This window comes from Centroberyx affinis, unplaced genomic scaffold (genome assembly GCF_046629955.1).
Source record: "Centroberyx affinis isolate AG114_WGS23_722 - 3 ecotype Tasmania unplaced genomic scaffold, CSIRO-AGI_Caff_v1 ptg001289l_1, whole genome shotgun sequence".
Lineage (NCBI taxonomy): Eukaryota > Metazoa > Chordata > Actinopteri > Beryciformes > Berycidae > Centroberyx > Centroberyx affinis.
Genome location: NW_027279795.1, coordinates 207,752 through 229,248, shown reverse-complemented (window position 1 = coordinate 229,248; position 21,497 = coordinate 207,752). Strand labels below are relative to the sequence as shown.

The window sequence follows — 21,497 nt, the reverse complement described above, 5'->3', positions numbered from 1 at the left end:
TCTGAGTGGCTTCACATATTATGCAGTCTATACGCACATGGGCATCTCTGTTAGTGGATGCATTTGTTTTTAAAATGTTAAACACAGAAACATTCAGATATAGCTACCTTGGTGTTCAGAGGCATGAAAATTAAAAGCTTCCCTGACAGAAAGGGAAAACTGGGACTGACTTAAACTGCAAAAAATTGCATTTGAGAAGATAGTAATGCAATTGTTTTATAGCATCACCTTGTCCTGAATAAAAGACATTACACCATCAAGTGACAGATGGAAGCTGAATGTTGTCATTGGTGCAAAATCTTTAGGAAGTTGTTTTTTCTTTGTCTTGATGGAGCTCTGTATTCTCTTGAATGTCAAAAACAGATAGTTAATGAAAACGACAGCCTTGACCTATCTCTGCCACACAGAGAGGAAGCGACTTATTTCATCTTTTTCTTATAATTTAGCCGCTCTCTGCCTCTCTCTCCTTATATGGGAAAGGAATCGGGTTTGCGCGAACGAGGGCGGAAACGCGGCGCGGTGACAGCTGGGTAAATCCGCCGATACAGGAAGAAAGGCGAAGCCAGTCCTGCTCGCAGCCAGCCTGCTCCCACCCTGCACACTCCCACGGAAAATTGACGGCGATCAAAGACCAAATCACTGCTTGACCAATTTAGCAGGTAAGGAGCATGCATTCGTCACTCTGCGCGGGGTTTAACTCATCCAAACGAAGCTGGTTCGTTTTAAAAAGAGTATATAATTCCAGCGAGAGGGCTAACACAATGCGTCGCCGCTCCCTTGCCACGGCACCGAATCATTCAGAAATTATTTATCGAAATCGGTGTGATGCTAACCAACCGGCTAGCTGAGCCTGCTGCTAGTCAACGAAAGCAGGCTGAATCGTCGAGTAACGCAGATCTCCAACGGCTATTTCAGCTTTTCGTTGCCCCGACTTCTTCTTTCTGTGTCAGGAGACGCTGGCTTGCTGAATGTGGAAACTTCATTTTTTTTTTTTTTTTGCAGAGCAGTGCAACATTAGCTAACACAGCTTGGGAGGGGTTTGCAGAAAATACAGGAAATGCCGAAACAGACAGACAGCAGAGACACACACACACACACACGGGGAGGGGAGAGTGACAGATACCAACCTAGCCACATCTGCTGGGACGTTTTAACGTGTTTCATAACTGCTTTTTTTGAATCTAGATCAAAGCTAACCGCAAATCACGCTTTATAAGTCTGTCGTTAGGTTGCTGTCTCTTCCCATTGTCGCCGGTTTTGCTAGCTTTAGCCTAGCTAGCATCCTTGGCCGTCTCCCCAATCGCATTATCATCGGCTTGTACGTGATTTGTTGGAGGCTAGAGAGAGCCCACCGTGAGGCTGTGGGAAAGGTTAAAGCTGTGGCCTACTTCTCCCTCTGCGATGAAGAAGAAATGACCTGTTTTTTTGTTTAAATATACATGAATGCAGCTAGCTAGGTTAGGGAAGTGCACAGACTGCGACTTGGACGCTCCCTTTATGTCTGAGCTGCACGTCTGGCCGCAGGCTGAGAGGCAGAAACCCTCACATAACCTACTTCAGCCGTCCTGCACGGTGATGGTGCATTATGCTGAGCCTTGTGCCATATGTGGATAAAAGTAGGCATACATATATATATACAATAGGCTGGGGTTTTATTGGAGGAAACCAGCAAGAGCTAAGACAACATCTAACAAAGTCTGCACCCAATCCAGCTAAAATGCATCCACCCATAGACCTGGGCCCACATTTGTGTTTTCATGTGTGAAAGAATGCATCTTCACTGTGTTTCTCTGCTGGTGCTGCTAAACCACAAACATAATTTCATGGTCCAGTGCCCAAAAGGTAGAATACACCCATGGCTGCAACACAAAATAAACAGATCTTAATTTCAGCAGTTTGTTTTGGCCATGTTTGCGTTTCGGCCTTGTGAATGTGACTCGTTGATAGATCTGTCTATTTTATATTGAAGATCTGTGTGTGTGTGTACCACCTTTTGGACATTGGGCTGTGGCTCCTACACATTCTCAGCCTGAAATTTAGTCTTGCACTCAGATCCACATAAGAACTTATGTTTTGTTTATGATTCACCAAAAAACATGCTTGTAACCCATTTCCCTGACAGCTAGGTTAAGAAAAGTTTCCTTAAAAATCAGTGTAGAACCACCAAGACCGGGGTTTCCCCACCTCTAGAGCTGCAATTGATTCCTGATTTTAGCCGACTTGCCCACAGACTACAATCGCTGCAATGCACTGTTGCATAAGGCAAGATTTTCTGGCTGTCTCTGCCCTCTGTCTCTGGAAAGTCTTTCTTTTCCCTCGTGAGTTTCCCTGGTGGTCAGCACATGGCTTGAACATTTCCAGTCAGTGTATTACCACACAAACACAAACACAGCAGTTGTGCACTTTAGGAAATGTAGTCTAGCATCTAAATTAGTGTAGCAGACTAACTGTCCATGGACTCATTAAGCTCAAATACATGCCTTGGATGGAATGATTCACTGTTTGGCTGAAAGGGAGAAGGTTGTTTATGAGTCATTATAAACGTTTTGGTCTGTTGAATCTGACGTCTACAGCACCTTAAGCAGCCCACAGTTCAGTATTGTCCATTGTTTGGTGTCCGTTACTGCTACACGTAGACCCTGAGTGACACACCCATCTCGATTGCAGGTTGAGTCATACCTCAACTGAGGCAACCAGGAAGTGAAGTGAAGTTGAACTCTGGTATCTTGTAGGCATATCCTGCCGTTACCCTGTACATTTAGGTCAAGGGTAGTAAGGGTGTGTGTCCTGCTGTGATCTAATTTTATCTCAAAGTCTTATGGCAGATATTATATAATTTACAACTCCATCCGAATAAGTGAGACAAACAAGAAGGGAGGTCAAGGGATTTTGGATTTAATGATCACTGAAACTAACGTAACTCTACTGAACGACTGGGCTTCTCTGGTGGGCCTCATGATGCCCTCAAAGAATTGGTATTAAGCAGTTGTTACTCCTTGTTACTAATTTAAAAAAAAAGTGATTATTAAGCTGTTTTTAGTAGTTTTTTTTATCCAGACATTTGTAAAGTAGACAGGGAGACAGTGGTGGAGGCACAGCAAAAAATACAATAGCCTATATCAGGCTGATGTTTTAATAAAAATGGATATTAGCCTGTCAGTGTCTTACCCTGCAGATATGATGGAAGTGAGGATATTATTTTACTCAGCAGCTTTAAGGGTGGCAGCCATTAAAACACAGACTGAAACCTGCCTCATCTTGCCTTAAGCAGCTGCCAAACAAGAATCGCATTAGTCTGGATCTCAATAGAGTTTCAGCAGCTTCTCCACTGTGCTAAGAATAAAATTTGGAGAGAAATGCTGAATGCTTGTCATTTTTTTTTTTTACATGAATATGGTGAAATCTAAAGATAATGAATGCCGGCACTAAATATTGTCTATCTTCAATCCAAATATTTCACTATCAGCCATCAAAAATCCATAACAGTCAAAGCCTAATTTAGTATCCAAATTGGTTGGCAGCCTATTATTATACCCAGGAAAGTGCACACCTAGCCAACTTTAGCTCACTCTCACGGCCAAAAATGTTGAAAGCTTTGTCTCCAACTCGAAAAGTCATTAGATATTTAGTGTCAGATTTTGTTCGGTGCCTCTGTAGTGAAAGTGAGAGGAGAAGGCAGGGTTTATCTTGAGAGAGTGCAGTCCTGCATGGACTCATTAGTGAGATGGGTCTTTGTGCCTCCATTCACCCTCGGCCAGGTGAAAGTACCTGAGACTGGAGGCGGTCTCAGTCACACAGATGAAGGCGGGGTTGGGTTACAGCTGTCTTATGTAATGGTAGCTGTCTCATTAGGGTGTTTGCGTACTCTGTTTGCTAAGTATAAGCCTATGTTAGGCTTGGATTAATGTTACGGTTAAGCATGTAGTTGTGGAGGGCTAGGTGAGGGATTAGCGAATGCAAGTCAATGAAAATGTCCTCAAGTATCGGAGTATCAGTGTGTGTGTTGGCACAAATTCTCCACCGCTTGTACTCAGCAGGAGAGCCGCCCACAGTTGAGTTTTTGCTCTATAACTGCTGCCTAAGGCTAGGAGCTGCTGCCAGTAAAATTAGTGGCTGTTTTCTGGTAAAAAGGTACTTGCATGTTCAAATGACATAGTTGGGATGACTGGACAGGTTTGCAGAAGTCTGATAACCTGCATGCCTTTACTCAGCAGGTCCCAACCTGCTGCCCTACAGCCCCATTCCTCTCCTTTTTGTTACTCAACCACTGTTAAGGTGGGACTCAGTGACTTGCCTTCCACCACAGGGCTGGTAAGGGCTTGCTTACAATCTGCAATTAACGTTTGGAGCAATTTATTTATTTTACTCCTTTAGTTTGTTTGGGCAGGTGAGAACAATGGCATTCGAACTCGGGTGGCACCCGATAACCGCACCGAGAAGCCTGAAAATGCGAGTCTCTGTCCTCTTGCAAGTGAACTGCGGTGCAGTTCATTAGGAGTGAGAACGTTATCCAAACCAACAGGAACAAACCCCAAAACACAAGGTTTTATGGCTATAAGGAGACGGATGGTGACATCTGATAGCCAGCAGTTACTCATGCTTGGAAAGCCTAGTGTAACAAAATGAACCGAGCGCAAACTTGGGAGTCAAGATGAGGTGAAATGTCTCCTCAGTATTTGGGCCCAGGAGCACATTTCCCAACTCCTTGAAACTTGTTAAAAATTACAGCAATGAGCACAGACGAGTCCATCATGCCAAGCTGAAGTTACAGGCACAATTGTTTTGACTCCCCACAGGCCTCAAAAATCTCTAACCAGCACAACAAGTTATGAAAACTCCAAATCCAATAAATGAGCTGCTTGTGACTCCGTGAGTCTTTTGTTTACAAGCCCTGGTTCACTTGTTGGGCAGTGTGAACATAAACTAGGGATGGGCAGTCCTGTGCCATGAAGGGACAAGAGCATGCAGGTTTTCATTCCAACCAAAGAATACACTAGCTGTTTCACTGATTAGCATAACTTCAACCAGTAAGGAGCAACTAATCAGTGAAATCCCCCTGAAACAAACCAAATGAATAACAAATCAAACTCTTCAAATGAACTGCGGGTTTCGTTAACCCCTAATTTGTGTTTTTTGCATCTTGACAGTTTTAGCAACTGAGCTATAGCGTTGAACAAATTAATGTTAAGATTTTGTGTTATAAACATTTAAGTTAACTTTGTTGTGCAAAAGTGGCTAAAGTAGGTTCACTGCAGCATACGTCCCTGGCTAGATATTCCTAATGCTGTTTATGGTTAGTATAGTTTCTTAGAGAATAAACAAATCGACCAGACTTCATTTCTCTTTGTATGTAGCCTGTGAAGAAATCAATGCATGCAAAATTGCACATAATCACGCTACTATTGCAAAGTGGGGATTTGAATATACTGTGCCTGCTTTGTGGCTTGACCAGTGGCCTATAAACTTGTCAGCTGATATCTGGTGTCTCTCCTCTCCCTCTTCCCTCCCTCCTCCCTTCCCCTCATCCTCCCCCCTCCCTCCCTCTCTCCCCTCCCATCTCACAGGTATGGCAGATTTGGCGAGTCTGGTGCAGCGGCTGGAGGTAGCGGTGGGTCGTCTGGAGGCCGCGTCAGGCCCTGGTGGCAGCGCCGGAGGCTCCGCTGGAGGAGGTAATCAGTGTAATTAAGTATGATATTCAGTAATAATTCCGCTTATCATTAATAAGATATCTGGTCTCTATGAATGAGATATCCTTGTCTACTTAGTCATCCAATAGTCAGATAAACCATTTAAGTGGAGGTAAAGCAATATTCCACTTAATTTTAATATGGGGGTTATTTGGCACTTGACCGCCATGAAAACCAGAATATAAACTACTCGCCAAGATGGGATGCTTTAAGTAGACAGCCACACTAGTGACAGGTATAAGGCTGTATAGTATGCAGTGGTGGAATGGAAAGTGAAATGTCGTTTCTTTTCTAAATTCCCTGCCTCAAACCTCATCATACCCAACCTTATCAAAAGCCAGTTTCGTCGATGTGTTTGTGCTTTGATAAAGCAGCACATAATAAAAACATGACTCATGGCGTGATTGTTGGTTTCTGTGACTTTGCCCTGTTAATGCTCCTCCCTCTTCGGGCGTCCTTCCCTCTCTGTAGCTGTATCGGCGTACGTCGAGGCCTACGATGTCATCATCAACGGTCCCTTGGCCCAGTACACCTCCCTCAGCCAGCAGATAGGGGGTGATGTCCAGAAACATGTAAGTAAACCCCTTTTTTTTGGGGGGGGGGGGTGCAATTTACAAATGCAATGAACGCAGATACATTAAAATCAGTTGTTTTACTCTTGGTGCGTAACTCTCATTCTCTCACACATACCTCTTAATGTTTTCTTCCGAGCTCTGTTACTTTTTTCAAACTTTTTTTTTTTTTAAACTTTGCCTCCTTGTCTCACTCTCTCTCTCTCTCCAGGCGGACATGATGAAGCAGGCGTTCACCTGTCAGAGACAGCTCCTTGTCACAGCCTCCGGCTCCCAGAAGCCCTCTGATGTGAGTTAAATGCACTTGATAATTGCCCGATCAATGAATGTCTCAATTAACTAATTAGTTTCGAGACATAGAAACTTGCACACTGATTAAATGAGGGAATGTCCACAAGAGAGGCTTACCGATAAAAGATTTGACACAAAAAGTGCTCCATCGAAAAGAAAAATAGTGCAAAAACAGAAAAGTGCACAAACAAAAACGTTTCGTTCCTAGGCCATCATCAGTCTGTTTTTTAATTGTTTGTTCAATTAACCAATTAAACAGCACATTGATGAATACATTTGAACACTTTAACAGTTTGCTTATTGGATTATGATGTTTGACTCCTGTACATACCACCTCAACAGTCTAAAATCTAGCATATGACTACAGCTTTTTTGTTTTTGTTTTTTTTGCATGAAAGCAGCAAGTGACACAAAAACTTTCTGCTGAAGCTCGTTTACTAATTGGGGAAAACTCTTCCTTTCCTCTGCAGGCAGTTCTGACGACTCTCCTGCAGCCGGTGTCCAAAGTGATCCAGCAGGTGCAGACGTTCCGCGAGCAGAACCGCTCCTCGCCGCTGTTCAACCACCTCTCCACCGTCAGCGAGTCTGTGCCTGCTCTCGGATGGGTCGCCATGGTGAGAACTGGGGGGGGGGTGGAGGGCAGGAAAGGGAGCGTTTTGGCACCGCTGTTTGTATGCCTGTTATCGTGAGTAACTGTGTGTGGTTTCTTTGTGTGTGTTTGTGTGTGTGTGTGTGTGTGGGGGGGGGGTTAAATGAGTGTGTGTGATGGCCAGAAACAAGCAACTCTTTCATTCTGTCATCGCTGTCAGACAGTCGCTTGGCTGACATGCATGCCAGCAACAGAGCCTCACTGTTACAGTTACAGTGTAGATGATGATTAACTTTTCGGTTGAATGCTTCATTATTCTTATGAATATGGTTTAACGAAAGGAGAAACTTCCCGGATGCATTTATCCAATCCAAAGGCCCGTTCCTTTATCTTGAAGATCTCACCAACAGCTTAGCCTGCCAACTGATGTTTTTATTCATTTTTTCCCCCCTTCAAACATGTTTTCTCCCATATTTGTCCTTCAAAATATAATTTAAATTCAGACATGTCTTCAATTATTTCTTCATTTCTGTCTGTCCCAGGCTCCTAAGCCCGGCCCCTTTGTTAAGGAGATGCAGGACGCTGCCATGTTCTACAGCAACCGTGTGCTCAAGGACTACAAGGAGAAGTAAGGAAGGCTGCATACTAATATGTTCTACCTACTAAATTGTATGCGGTAGTAGTAACACAGAACTACCAGCACATTAATTTCCGGATGCAACATCAATGAAGTGGGCTTCCTTCTCCAATCTGTTCATTTTAATGAGGTGTCTAACTGCATCAAGCTTGTCTTTCATATGGCACAACGCCGACTAAATGAAGGAGTTTATGAACTTTGAGATGCAGCCGAGCTTTTTCCTGCACCCATCTGTCTTCCATCCTTTTCGTTCCTCCAGGGCCTTTTTACATTAAGCACCCTGCAGTTCTACTTAGTCAGCATTGCCACATAACGCGCTGACGCACGTCTGTGTTAGACTTTGCTGTGGTTAGGCCTGAAATCAAAGCCTGAGAGGATTTGACACAACTAGAGGGCAGAGGCTGCAGCTTATCTTGTGATTTTAGACAAAAGTCGACCTATTAATGCTGATCAGTAGCGCAGAAATCACAGCCTGTATTGGAATTTGTCAGCAAGTTCTTTGTAATGTCGAATGTGAAATGGCAATAGATGTTCTATAACTACTAGGGATGGGACGATATATCAAAATTAAATATCGCAGTACAAACGTGACAATCAGAAAAATGAATCATGATATTAGCTACATTTTACTCTGCTGTAGTAATCACAAATGAGACGGCTTGCCCATCACAATTTCACAAGCTGAGAAGAGAAATTTAAAGAAAATGCTAAGACACAAGTGCAAAAGGATGATAAACAGACAATCCTCCTTTTCCTCCCATGCTTACAGGGACAAGAAGCATGTGGACTGGGTGAAGGCCTATCACTCCATCTGGACTGAGATGCAGAACTACATCAAACAGCACCACACCACCGGACTGACCTGGAGCAAGAGTGTGAGCCTCTGTTTTATAGTCCTGCTCCAGTTCTTCCTGTCCTGCTCTCATGGGCATTCTCTCTCTCTCTCGCTCTCTCTCTCTCTCGCTCTCTCACTCTCTCGCTCTTGCTCTCTCTCTCTGTTTATTATACTTCTGTCCTCATCCTCTTAGACGGGATGAAAACACCCCAACTTTTCCCGATATAGACATCCAAGTTTGCCAAATGAATCTGATCTAGTTCTCTATCCCTTTTTAGAGAGCACAAATACTTTATTGGTATTATTATTAATTATTTGAGTCACATGCTGTGTGTGAGAGATCTGATGGATTCAAATACGGCATTTTAAAATATTCTCTCCACCTCAGGGTCCCGTAGCCTCGGCCTCCGCAGCTCCCCCCAGTGCTCCTGCTGGCGGCTGCCCTCCCCCTCCTCCCCCCGGACCTCCTCCCCCTCCCATGAACTTCAGCGAATCCTCGGGCGGCGGCGGCGACTCCGGCCCCGACAATCGGAACGCTCTGTTCGCCTCCATCAACCAGGGAGCTGACATCACCAGGGGTAGGTGACCAATCCGCGGTGACCACTAATCATTTTTATCCTATTTTTTTTATTCCTGATCGAAAATGCTGTCGTCATACAGAACGCAGACTCTTCGCTGCGCTCAAAGCGAAAAAAGGTGCGCTTCACCATAAGACTTATCATGTGGCAGGAGAGAGAGTCCACACTCCATGAAATCAAAGTCTGCATTATCTCCTCCTCTGAATTCAAATTTTCAAACGTGATTGCATGTCAGTTATCTTCTTCAGTGCGAATCCTCTCTTCTGCTGCAGGGGAAAAATCATGACCTGTAGTTCATTATTCAATACCTCTAAAATAGTACATTTATTTATTTGTTTGTTTGTATATCATCTTTCTAGACATGCAGTCGCTACGTTCTTTACCTAATAAAACAAACACAAATGTATATGCATATGACGCAAAACACACCCATTATACAAGACACAGTACAACACACAACGTCAGATTAGGAAAATAAAAGGCAGTTCTAATAATGTCTTTAAAGCGGAGACTGATTGGCTCATTTATTGAAGGCTTTTCCAGAGTCTTCAGTCTTCATGATCACCTTTTTTGTTGGACCTTGAACAGCCAACAGGCCCTGCTCAGAGGACCTGAGCGAACTCGCTCTGCTATATGAACATAATTCACTAATATAAGCTGAAGCCTGGCCATGCAATGCCTTGAACTGCTGGTGATCAGAATAATTTTGAAATGAATTCGGTCTAATTCTAGCCAGTATTGGCGTAATGTGAGACCTACAACTGGTGTCAGTCAAAAGCCTCTCGGCAGCGTTCTGCACCGCTGGGAGCCGGGACACTGCAGACTGGCTGAGGCGAGAGAGAACAAGGCATTACAGGAGTCAAGACACGATCAGATAAAAGCATGAATAATTCTTTCCGTATCAGGAAACCGCTGAACTGATGGGATTTTGGTCAAGTCGTGTCTTAATTGGAAGGAGAAAGACAGTTGGCTCCTTAACGTGTTGCTCAAATTTCATGTATGGGTTGAAAACGATGCCCAGGGTTTCAGAGGAGAGCTTGATATTGGATGTTAATGCACCCAATACTCTGCTGATTTTTCTTGCTACATGCCCTGGGCCAATAACAAGAATTTCCATAGATGATCCAGTCTGTAAAAGTGCTACAATTTTGCCAATCAAGGTTTCAAGTCTAACTCCTAAATCCTTTAAAAAGTACCATGATGAGTTTACAATTTGCGCTACTGATAATTTAGACCAATTGACACTTTGAGGGGTGGATATCTTTTATTGGAACAAAACTCTTAATTTCTCCCTTTCTACAATGCTAATATTAGATTACATGTGATGATCATCTTCCATCCACTTGTGCAGTGTCATTACTACTGTAGTGTGAATCGGCAGTTTTAAATTTATACTCATTCCAACTTTATGTTTCCAGGACTGAAGCATGTTAAACTGTCTTATTCTGTCTTATTCTGCCTGGGATGCGAATCTGGGTTGTTTTGAAGGGAAAAAAAAGAGTTTGGCCTAACAACATTTTGGTACTGTGTTCTGGGTATTTACAAATATTATACTAATGAGCCTGATGGGAAATAATTTATATAACAGAAGGTGAAAATTTAAAACTTTGAAAAGTTGAAAAGAGAGGACGTTTCACTTGTAATTCATCCATTTTCCAGCTTTGACTCGGGTCTCATCTCATGTCTTTTGCACTTCTGCTCCTCTCTCCGTTCGTCCCCAGGCCTGAAGCATGTGTCTGACGCGGAGAAGACCCATAAGAACCCCACCCTGAGGGCTCAGGGTGGGGCTCCGGTGCGCACCGGACCAAAACCCTTCTCCTCCTCCCCCCGACCCGCTGCCGCCGCCACCCCCACCCGCACACTGCCCCCCGTTCTGGAGCTGGACGGCAAGAAGTGGAAAGTGGTAAGCTATTGGTTCACTCAAGTCCGTTTTAATATAATGTATTTGTTGTAGCCTCCCGGGTGTCGTCACTGTGGTAGATTCTGTAGTCATGGGACAGCAGGAAGCATTGGAAACCCTAGACGCTACACAGAATACAACTCTTAAGATAAAGTAGAGTTTGTCTTGAGTTGCGGTTCCTCTTGTCCCGGTGACAGAAAGATGATGGAGAAAGGAAGGAGCAAAGACTGCTGAGTTGACTTCTTGTATTTGTGGCTTTTGGCTAAAATTAAGGCTGTTTGGATTTGTTTATGCAGCGGGCTGTGAGAAGTTTGAGAATGAGTCATTCAGATAGAATGAGTACTTTTTGTTGTCACTGCTGTAGTCAAACCCTTTTATGGTAACTCCAGAGTTTCCATCCTCTTTTTTTATTTTTTTTATTTTCATGTTCTCTCCTTTGTTTTTTCTCACACTCTTTTTGCTCTTTCTTTGTGCTTGCGCTCCCTCTTTTCTTTCTTGTTCTGTCTTCTTTTCTCTCTTGTTCACTCTCTTCTCTCTTGTTCTCTCTCTTCTTTCTTTCCTCCTTTTTTCTCTATCCTTGCCCTCTGCAGGAGAACCATGAGGGAGCGCAGGGCCTGGTGATCAGCGACACGGAGCTGAAGCAAGTGGTTTACGCTTTCAAGTGTAACAAGAGCACACTGCAGGTCAAGGGCAAGATCAACTCCATCACTTTAGGTAAGAACAAAACTACTAATGTTACTTATTGTTAAGCGGTGGGGATGATCAGTAACAACACTGTATAGCTGTTTCATTAACTGTCAGAGCCCAAATTGGTTTTCAGACTTGTTTCTTTATGTTTCCCACATTATAAGAGTAGATTATTTTAGGAGCCAGGGGATAAAGTCAGATGTAATTAACCTTTTGGCTCACCTGCCAAGGACTGATAAACTAAAAATATATATACTTGCCAAGAATAATCTTTACCAGCCAAAATATATACATAAAATACATTTTTCATAGAAATGCCACCCTACATGCTTTCAGTGCTATTTTGTGTACAGAATCAGGTACTTGCTCACTTGGATACAATGGATATAATTCATCATGAAGTGCTACAGAATTAAAATTAGAGAGAATTGTGAAGCATTGTCTAAAAAAACCTATTGGCCAGTGTGATGCGTGACTCTTATTTATTTATCCGCCAAAGACGGAACATGAAACCTCCTCGTGGCAATTACATGACAGTAGTTTGTTTCACTCCCAAGTAAACATTTGTTTCTTCTTCTTTCTCATTCATTTCGTCAGACAACTGTAAGAAAACGGGCCTGGTGTTCGATGATGTTGTTGGCATCGTAGAGGTGATCAACTGCAGAGATATCAAGATCCAGGTGTGTACAGCATGCATGAATACACTTTCTGATGCAGTATAGAGACAAATCAACATTTAAAGGGAACATAACAGACAGGAAACGGTGTGTTTTACCTGCTCTCTTGTCACTCTCCACTTTATTCTTTTTTTTTTAAGCCATTATTTTGTCCAGGGAGGCACACATGATTTTTTTGTGCAGCAACACCCTGCTTCACATTCACACAGTTACACACATTGACAACTGGGAGCTGCTGAGGGAAGGGAGAGAGTTTGTTATTCGCTTTCCCCAAACCCATGAAATGCAGCAGAAACACCTTGAATGAAGAAATAAAATTGACAAATCAAAGAATTTCACCAACATGTAATTTATTGGAAATACTTGGGTTTGTTGAATCCCATGAAACGTTTTGTTCCCTTGTCTAATGTATTTAGGTCATGGGCAAGATCCCCACTATCTCCATCAACAAGACGGACGGTTGCCATGTCTACCTGAGCCCCGACTCGCTGGAGTGTGAGATTATCAGCGCCAAGAGCTCGGAGATGAACATCCTGGTACCCAACAAAGACGGAGAGTTTGTGAGTGTCTTGTCAGGAGGGAGAGAAGTGATTGATTATTGGATTTGCATTTTGTGTTGGTACTTCGTTACAAGCCTCTGTAGCTGTTATGCAAAGTATGTGATAAAATGGAAAGCTGCAATGCGGTATAGTAGTACAAACAGAGAATTTAATCAGAATTGAATTAATCTGATTTACATACTCTGCCTATGCAAACACAAAATTCTCTCACTTGTCTTTGTTAAAGCTATGAAATCTGACTTAAAAGATTTTGTTCACTTCTCTACATTTTTTTCCTTTCTTCCTCCTCTCAGACGGAGATCGCTGTTCCCGAGCAGTTCAAGACTGTCTGGGACGGCAAGAAGCTCGTTACCACAGCAACAGAGATCGCTGGATAGAGGGGCAGCGTGTGAAATGGCCGCCCCCCCTCTCACCAACCATCCCCCCTTTTTGCAAATGCCTACCTGACTGATCGACCGCCCAACCAGCTAACTCTCACACTGTAGACTTGAGATTCGGACCTCACGCGTATTCCCCCCTCCCTTCCTCCTTTATCAGCCAATCACAGCTTAAGCTGTTCCTTCCATAAGCCAATGAGAGGACTGCTTGCTTTATCTGGAGCATTCCTCCAGCCAATCGCAGGGAGCAGCTTGTCATTCGAATTGGTTTTCCCCGTGGCCAGTGAGCACTTTTCCAAAAACATTCATGAGTTTTGCCAATAACTGGGATGCTCTGTATCATATGTTTGTTTTTTTTTACCTATCTGGATATTGCTATGCTAAATTTAACATGTAGAATAGCCAACATGGGAACAGAGATCGGTTATATGGATATTGACTCCGCCTCAACAACAGCACTGTAGCCAATCAGGCTCTACTATCAGGTTGCTTCAACCAATCATTAACTTTGTTTTTCTCCTCTTCCTGGTCAGGAGGGGCAGGTGTTTTTAAATAGGGGTCTAATAGGTTTCTGTTCCATTATATGCAATTCAATGGTGAAGCACATGTACGACCAAGCCCTTTCACAGAGGACAATGCTATCATATCGCCTCCACTGATGTTGACGATAACAGTATTATTAACATCCATAGTGGATAATAATATAAAAGTTTGTCACCATTCCCAGAGCACATAAAATAGGAGTAAAAACAAGTTGGGTACAAGACCGCTTTGTTGGAAAAAAAAAAGAATTCCATGTACTTTCCCTTAATCTCACACATAGGACATTCCCCTGAATACTTAAAAATAACATTCCATGTAAAGAGGCATGTAAGAAGAAAAAAAAAAAGCTGTGGCAAAGAGCATAAGAGAGAGATCGCTTTGAATCGATTGAGTGGTTTTGGAGACGAACTGGAAGTGAAAGAAAGCAGTAGAGAAGAGAGATTTAAGGACGTAATCATGTATTGGTTGTTGACGCTTCCCCCTCGATCTCTTTGATTGGAAATATCTGCTGTAATGATCTGTATAGATATGGGTTATTATTGAATAGTCTTAAATATTAGCCCCACTCACTCCTAGCCACATCTTCACTCGTTTCTCTTCGGTTATCATCGGCTCTTGTAGCTGTCGAGCTCTTAGCTGGATTTTCTTTTGTATTGTCTCTTTTTCTTTTACCTCTTTATTTGGGTCCAGAATCAAAATTCTGCTCATTAGTACTGGAGACATCATTAAAAATGTTGCAATAAAATGAATATATGAATTTGGGTTTTTTGTTTATTGGTTTTGCACAAGGACAATGTATCATTATTTAACAAAGATTAGTTCGATATTTGATTTGAATGTGTGTATTTCAGAAATAATCTCCTGGATATGCTGTAGTATTTTTAGTATTTTTATTTGAAAATACAGTCTTAATCCAACATTTCAAAACCAATTTGATCTTATCAGAGCATCGCACATCATAATCAACATTTATTTATTATACATCAAAGTGTTAGTATGGTAACAAACAAACTAGCTGCTAAAATCTAAATATCACAAGACAGCATCAGCGTAGAGTCGATATGCTACGAATGATCAGTGCAAAAGAAGGGATTTGTGTGTTTTTGCATCCCTGGTCCTATTAGGAAGCTATGGCAAAGTGATGGTCAGTTAGCATAATTTCCCTCCTGATAAAAGAGATTGAATGGCATTGCAATTAATGAATTCAGATTTTAATTTACTCCCAAATTGAGAGAGAATTGACCATCACCATTGTAAGTGTTCCTAGCGCAGGTAAGGCAGCAGGTTAGAGTTGAACCACTCCCTGGAGAACTGCAGGTGGTCTCCCTCGGAGGCCAGGAACACCAGCTTCCCTGCCTTGTCCATCGCCGCCAGTCCCAGACGATCCTGTACGGAGACACACATTCACTTCAGCTCAGTCTTGTGGTCTGGTTTTACAAAGGACAAAGACAACATTGGTTATATCAAAGCGTTTTGGCCGAAGATAGCGAATTATCAGATCCAGTCCTTGGGGCAGGACGCAAACCAGCCTTCAACTAAGACAGCCTCGCTAACCGGCCTTCCACCCAGAAAGAAATTCATCTGATCAGGTAAAATAAAGAAGAATGCAACACAGTACGGCATTAAAAAGCAAAACAATCGCATAAACACGAATCACAAGAATAGCAGTTAATTTGGTAGACAATTTCATCCAAAGCAGTTTACAGCACCATGACTACATACATTTTTGCATTTTTAGCAATCGAGCGCAAGTGATTCATTACACACAATGGACCCATTTACTGAAGAACAATGGTAGATTTGTCTTCATAGAGGACAATGACGCATTATGAAAGAACACATGATAAAGCAATATTAATGCTTCTATCCAGTCAACAGTGCAAGTATTGGGAAAGTGAGCTAATTTTGCCAGTTCTTGACTCCTCTACAGCACACTGAGCTGAACATTAACATGAATACTGTATGTGGTTTTTGCATGTTTTCGATTATGGATCTTCACTGGCCTCCGTGTTAAAACATCGACAGAAATAAAGCGAGACCGGCTTCAGCTCACTGTTCCAACCTCTCACACACTAGCAACTGTGTTTCCATTAGTCATCATGGTGTCGACTCGTACCTCCTTGTACAGAACGCTGTCCTGTAGGGTTTCAGTCTCTTTGGCCTGGCCGGTTTTCAGGAAGCCGAACCACTAGAAGAAACCGGAAGTCAAGTCTTTGCAATGGGCTTCTGATGAAGTTTCTCACACACACACACACACACACACACACACACACACTCATACGTTTTCTATGTTTGTGGTTAATTCAGGAAATGAGTGATGAGACAGTTTTTTTTTAACCACTGTCACAAGGTGTGTGTGTGTGTGTTGGGGAATGGGGGGTAGCTGTGAGTGTGTGTGTGTGTGTTCAGTATGTTACCTCTGTAACAACTGGATCCACAACGGTGTCCTGCAAGAACCTGACCATGACAAACTTGTCCAGCAACTGAAGATTCTTCTTATAAGTCTCATTTACAACCTTTGAAGTAGAAAAAAAATCATATGATTATGAAATTGTTTGAGAAAGCCTATTATAGCAAAGCAAATGCATTAATGTGCGAGTGAGATTTACAAGGAAGGAGTGCATATATTCCTCATCTAGAACCTAGAGAAATTAAACTTAAATAACTTCCATTTTGACTTAGTATTCCTCTCATTTCTTGTGTTGTATTCTATATTTCCTATATAAACACTTGTTTCTCCCTTACAAATCAACCTATGTCGTATTCCAATTGTAGAAATGCTTTTCATATTTGAAGCTAGTGTGATTCCTCTTCCCTTGCCTTAGCTACTTATCCTGAATTCTTGCATTGATGTAAATTTTGCATTTGGTAGAATAAAGATTCAGCTAGCAGTTCAGGCTCCTGGTGCGGTGTGTGAAGGTGCGGTGTGTGAAGGTGCGGTGGGTGAAAGTCCGTCCCGCGGCCCCATACTGACCCGCTCCTGATTGATGTCGGCCAGGAAGAGACTGTGCTTCTTGTACAGGTCGTCATTGAAGGGGTCGTGCCAGTACTGGGCCTGCACCAGGCTGATAACCACACAGCAACCAGCCAATCAGTACAACAGGACAATACTCTATACAGAACTGATGAAAACCACACAATATCATAGAGTGAGAGAGAGAGAGAGAGAGAGAGAGACTGACTCACTGTTTCTGGACCATGTCAGTGTACGCTCCATTGTTCAGAGCTTTGCGAATCATGTCACAGATATGGGAGCTCTCTCCTGGACACTTGGGGAGTCCGTACACTCCTGTGGATGAACAGATGAGTGGATGAAGAGATGCTGCCTGCTACTGCGATCAATAATTATCCCCAACGTGATGAAATTGAGGGTCTAATTCTGACTAAATTTGAAGGGATGATGCAATTTAAAAAAATTACACTGGTGGATCTGATGAAAGAGCTATAATTAAATAAATTTTTAACTCAGGTGAAATCTCAGAAATCACTTGTCTTGTGTTCTTGGCCTGATGGGGACACTCTAATTAAAAACTATAACTTATAAATATAATAATAAAACTTTAAAAGGCCATAACTGCTTTTGATTTTGATTAAACTTGACGATGCATCTTGTTGCCAATTGTGGACGATATATTGGTGTTCATGTAATAACTATTTGTATAGCAATTTTCTTCACTAAGTTAAAGTACTGTAAAATAAAAACATAAAACATATCCAAAAACAAATAATCAATAGCACAAATATTAATGGTTAAGAGCATCTACTACATATATAAATTTGAACAGAATTCAGAGCCATTCTGTACATTAGGTCTATAGAAGAGTTGGGCACTAATACCCAAAATCTAGAATCAGACATTTATTAACTTAGCATGATTGTAAAATACTGCAAATCAAAATGTTTTCTGATCGCCAAGTGTGATAAACTCATGTCGTGTTTTTCTTAATGACGTTACCTTGGTGCTGGCCGCCAACTGAGATCAGGGTTTTCATTGGTGGAGAGGGACAGCGCTGAGCCACGGCCCGTCTGTGAAGAGGAACCAGGAAGAAGCATGACAAGCTTCCTCATTCCTTCATGAGACAAAAAACTTTAACCAGAAAACAGGCTAAAAAAAGAAGAGTCTGAAGCCTGAGAATGAAGCTCAAAGTCTCTCCCTTAGTCCTTATAGCTTCCAATCTTGATTTTCTCAAAGAGTGTTGGAGGAAATTATAACACTGTTCAATTTATTGGTTTACTATTAATTCTTTCCTTCAGTCTGCTGGAATAAACAGGCAAGAACACAGGATCTGTCCAATTTCTACTATCCCCATAAAAGCATTCAGTCTCCAGACGGGTGTTACGTACAGAAACTGCGCCCCCTGGGAGAAGCCCATGGCATTGTAGCCTCCCTTCAGCTTGGGGTCCTGAGCCAGCTGGCTGCACACCATGGACACCTGCTCATTCACATCCATGAAAAACCCATTCTCTGTGTCCTGCAGAAGGGAAAAACGAAAAGTTCAAAGCGTGACTGTTCCAGAGGAAAGACGGATTAACAGAAGAAGACGAGCACCATCCATGAGGAAAAGGGTTAAGAGATAAAGACGCGGTGCCATGATGGATCAAAGCGAAAGCAAGAGTGTCATGCTGGTTTGCTATGAATATTAAGAGGGAAAAGGTTGTAAAGGAGCCATTTTCTGTGCCTCTGATGTAACTTGAGCCACTCGCACTGCAAATATCGCAGAATAAGAATGGCTCCTTCCTAGCTGTGAAGCCAGAATGATCAAACCTGTGGGTGTTTGGCTGACATGTGACATTCTTGGCTGAATACGTTGTCATTTCAGATGTATTATGTGTTTGTGGAGTTGGGGTTATCGTGAAATGCACGTGGTGGAAAAGTTCTGGTTCTGGTATTTCAGGCGGTGGCTACATTTATGTAACTCTAGAGAAATTAAACAAAGGCTCAGTGAAATATATTGCTCTGCTTTGATGCTTTGAGTGTTCAATTTTGCAACCAAGGATGTCTTTATTAGGCACAGTTAGACCTTTTTATCTGCTGTTGCTACTAACTGCTTTCGTTACCCATTTAAAATTATTTTGCAGTTGTTTAAAGTTGATTGTTGAACACTTAACAGAGCCATATTATAGGAATTCAATTCAAATTTTCTTCTATTTATATACATACTGTATATCCTCAAAGATGTTTAATGAAGACATTGTTAAAATATGATTTAGCTTGAGTGGTTATATTTAAAGTAATTAAAGGGCAGTTTCAGACAAACTCCATTTGCAAAAATCCCTCCAATCAGACAAGTTTGGAGCGTTTGAACTGGAAAGCCTTGGTTCAGCAAGTTGGCCTCATTTGAATTAGAGGAGCTGGTGTTGTCGGCCAATCAGGGTTCAGTATTTTGACTAATCCATCTATGAGGTTTTAGTGTTCAAATTCACTCAATACATACCATAGCTAAACTACATTTATTTGCAAGACATCTTATTGTTATCCTGAACCACTGTATATCTGACAACATATTTGTGAAAACTGAGAAATCTGTGACCTTTAACAGATCCACATTAATACAGGAACGATGCAAGGTGGAGTCTGTCATCACTAATCAACTAGCTTCTTTGTAGGTAGAGAACCACTGTGAAACAATATAAAAATGGGCAGCCCTTTTCCCTTTAAAGAGCTTTACGATGTGAGAATACCTCGATGACATTCTTGCCGATCATCAGTGAAAGCACGTAGATCCCAGGAATCTCCTCCTCGATCATCTTCTTTATTGCCCCCATGCTGAGGGGGTTGCAACAGCTGTCACCTGATGAACACATGCACATTTTATTCATTTTAGACTTTTTATTTCCATTAAAACATATTAACTAAAAGTTAACTAATTGTAAATGCTAGTAAATGCTAAATAGAGCATGATGGTGCACATATACAGAAGTTACTAGAGGTTCTGACCAACAACCATTCACCTGCTCTCATATCCACTCTCATAAACCACTACTCGCAGAAAAAGGAAGTTGTGGGCAGTATGAGTAAATCCTCTGAGAATAAACAGATGAAACATATCTAATTCTGAAAAGGAAAATGGGTCTTTTTTTATCCTTATTTACCAGGAAAAGACTGACTGGACATGCATGCTCTTTTTCAGGAACGTTCTGCTTCACACTGTTACACATTTATTCAAACCAGGTAGCTGGGATTAGAACCAGTAACCTTACAGTCAAAAGCTCACTTCTCTAACCTTGAGGCACCGCTCCTACAGTATCTCACAATACCGGCTGGGTTCACTTCTGCAAACAGTAGTCCTGCTGTCAGTTCTACAAGAAGCGGTGGGGATTCCCAGCTCACTTTCACCAATATCTTGGTACTAACATGGATGGACCGCATATTGTGAAATCGAGGAGGACGCCATCCTGTCTCAAACCTCTCCCTTCCTATTCTGAAACAGTTTTAGCACACCAGCCCAGACTGTGGGGGCCAGGAAGGAAGACTGCGTGGTTAAAATTCCCTTTGTCCCTTTATTAGTCTCTTGAGTCATTTTGAGTTTCCTCTGCCCTTATCCTCTGAAGGAGATGACACACATCAGTCAGTCAGGCATGGCAAATGGTTACAGGTGCTGATCTCAACTTTCAATTCCTCAAAAGCTGTTTCCCCCCATACTGTCAATCAGACAAACCCTCTAAAAATTAATATTTCCATTATTATTTGAATGTGCAGGACAAGCACTCACCCATCCCATGCCACAGTACCAGTGGTACGGTGCCATTGCTGGACTCATGAACCGGGCTGCCAGCAGCCAAAAGCAGCGGACTAGCCAGGAGGAAATACAGGACTGCTGCTGACATCTTGGATCCTAAAACAAAGGCAGGGTGTCAAAGTGTGTGTGTGTGTGTGTGTGTGTGTGTGTGTGTGTGTGTGTGTGTGTGCAATGGTTAGACAAACAGTCACAAGGTAAAGTGAAACTAAGATGGATGCATTTCCTGTTATCTAGCCTAGTCAAAGCATAGGTGGTGACACAGCATTCAATGCATTGTATTGACTGAAATTGACTTGAGTTGTCTGCAAACCAAGAAAGTGTGTTTACACTAAAACACAGCAATGTTAGACAAAACTGAAAGATACATTTATGTTTACTTGCAGAAATGGTTCAGGGAATAACAAAGAAGTTAGCTCGAAGAAGCTAAACAAGCCTAGGATCACTGGTCTTACACCAAAACCCAGCAACCACAAAAGCAGTTTTTGTATGTAAGCAGTACGAGATTTAAGCTAACTGGGTGAAATCAAGCTAATCCTTACAGAGAGTATATAGTTTTAATGGAGCTAAACTACCAACCACTGTATCCCAAACATTTACCAAAACACCACTCACCGTCCATGTATTCTTCCTGCTCCTGTGGAACTGTCTGTTTGTCACGTGAAAAATGTTTAGCGCGGGCGACCAATCAGATTTAAGGGGCGGGGAAATCAGCCAGGGGGGCGGAAGTGTTTAACTTGTGACTAGCCTCTCAGCTTGTTAGCAATCGTGCCTCCTTCTAACCTAAAATAATAAAACCAGGGTTGATATTATGGGCATTTAATTCC

The 21,497-nt window shown here is 42.2% G+C and overlaps 2 protein-coding genes across 2 annotated transcripts; one reads left to right on the top strand and one right to left on the bottom strand.

Annotated features, from left to right (window-relative positions):
* Positions 1-549: 549 nt before the first annotated feature.
* cap1 (CAP, adenylate cyclase-associated protein 1 (yeast)) lies at positions 550-14,690 on the top strand. Its single transcript, XM_071525351.1, has 13 exons — positions 550-659; positions 5,565-5,669; positions 6,159-6,259; positions 6,471-6,548; positions 7,021-7,164; positions 7,682-7,767; positions 8,546-8,651; positions 9,000-9,189; positions 10,911-11,092; positions 11,680-11,803; positions 12,374-12,456; positions 12,870-13,013; positions 13,307-14,690. Exons 2-13 carry the CDS (start codon positions 5,567-5,569, stop codon positions 13,388-13,390), a joined length of 1,425 nt encoding a protein of 474 aa, XP_071381452.1. The 5' UTR covers positions 550-659; positions 5,565-5,566; the 3' UTR covers positions 13,391-14,690.
* On the bottom strand, positions 13,737-21,412 carry ppt1 (palmitoyl-protein thioesterase 1 (ceroid-lipofuscinosis, neuronal 1, infantile)). The gene is made up of 10 exons (XM_071525354.1): positions 21,286-21,412; positions 20,647-20,769; positions 19,616-19,725; positions 18,278-18,405; positions 17,889-17,959; positions 17,120-17,222; positions 16,908-16,998; positions 16,351-16,449; positions 16,050-16,121; positions 13,737-15,319 (listed from the first exon to the last, which is right to left on the bottom strand). The coding sequence occupies exons 1-10, from the start codon at positions 21,290-21,292 to the stop codon at positions 15,197-15,199; spliced, it is 927 nt and encodes a 308-aa protein (XP_071381455.1). The 5' UTR covers positions 21,293-21,412; the 3' UTR covers positions 13,737-15,196.
* Positions 21,413-21,497: the final 85 nt, after the last annotated feature.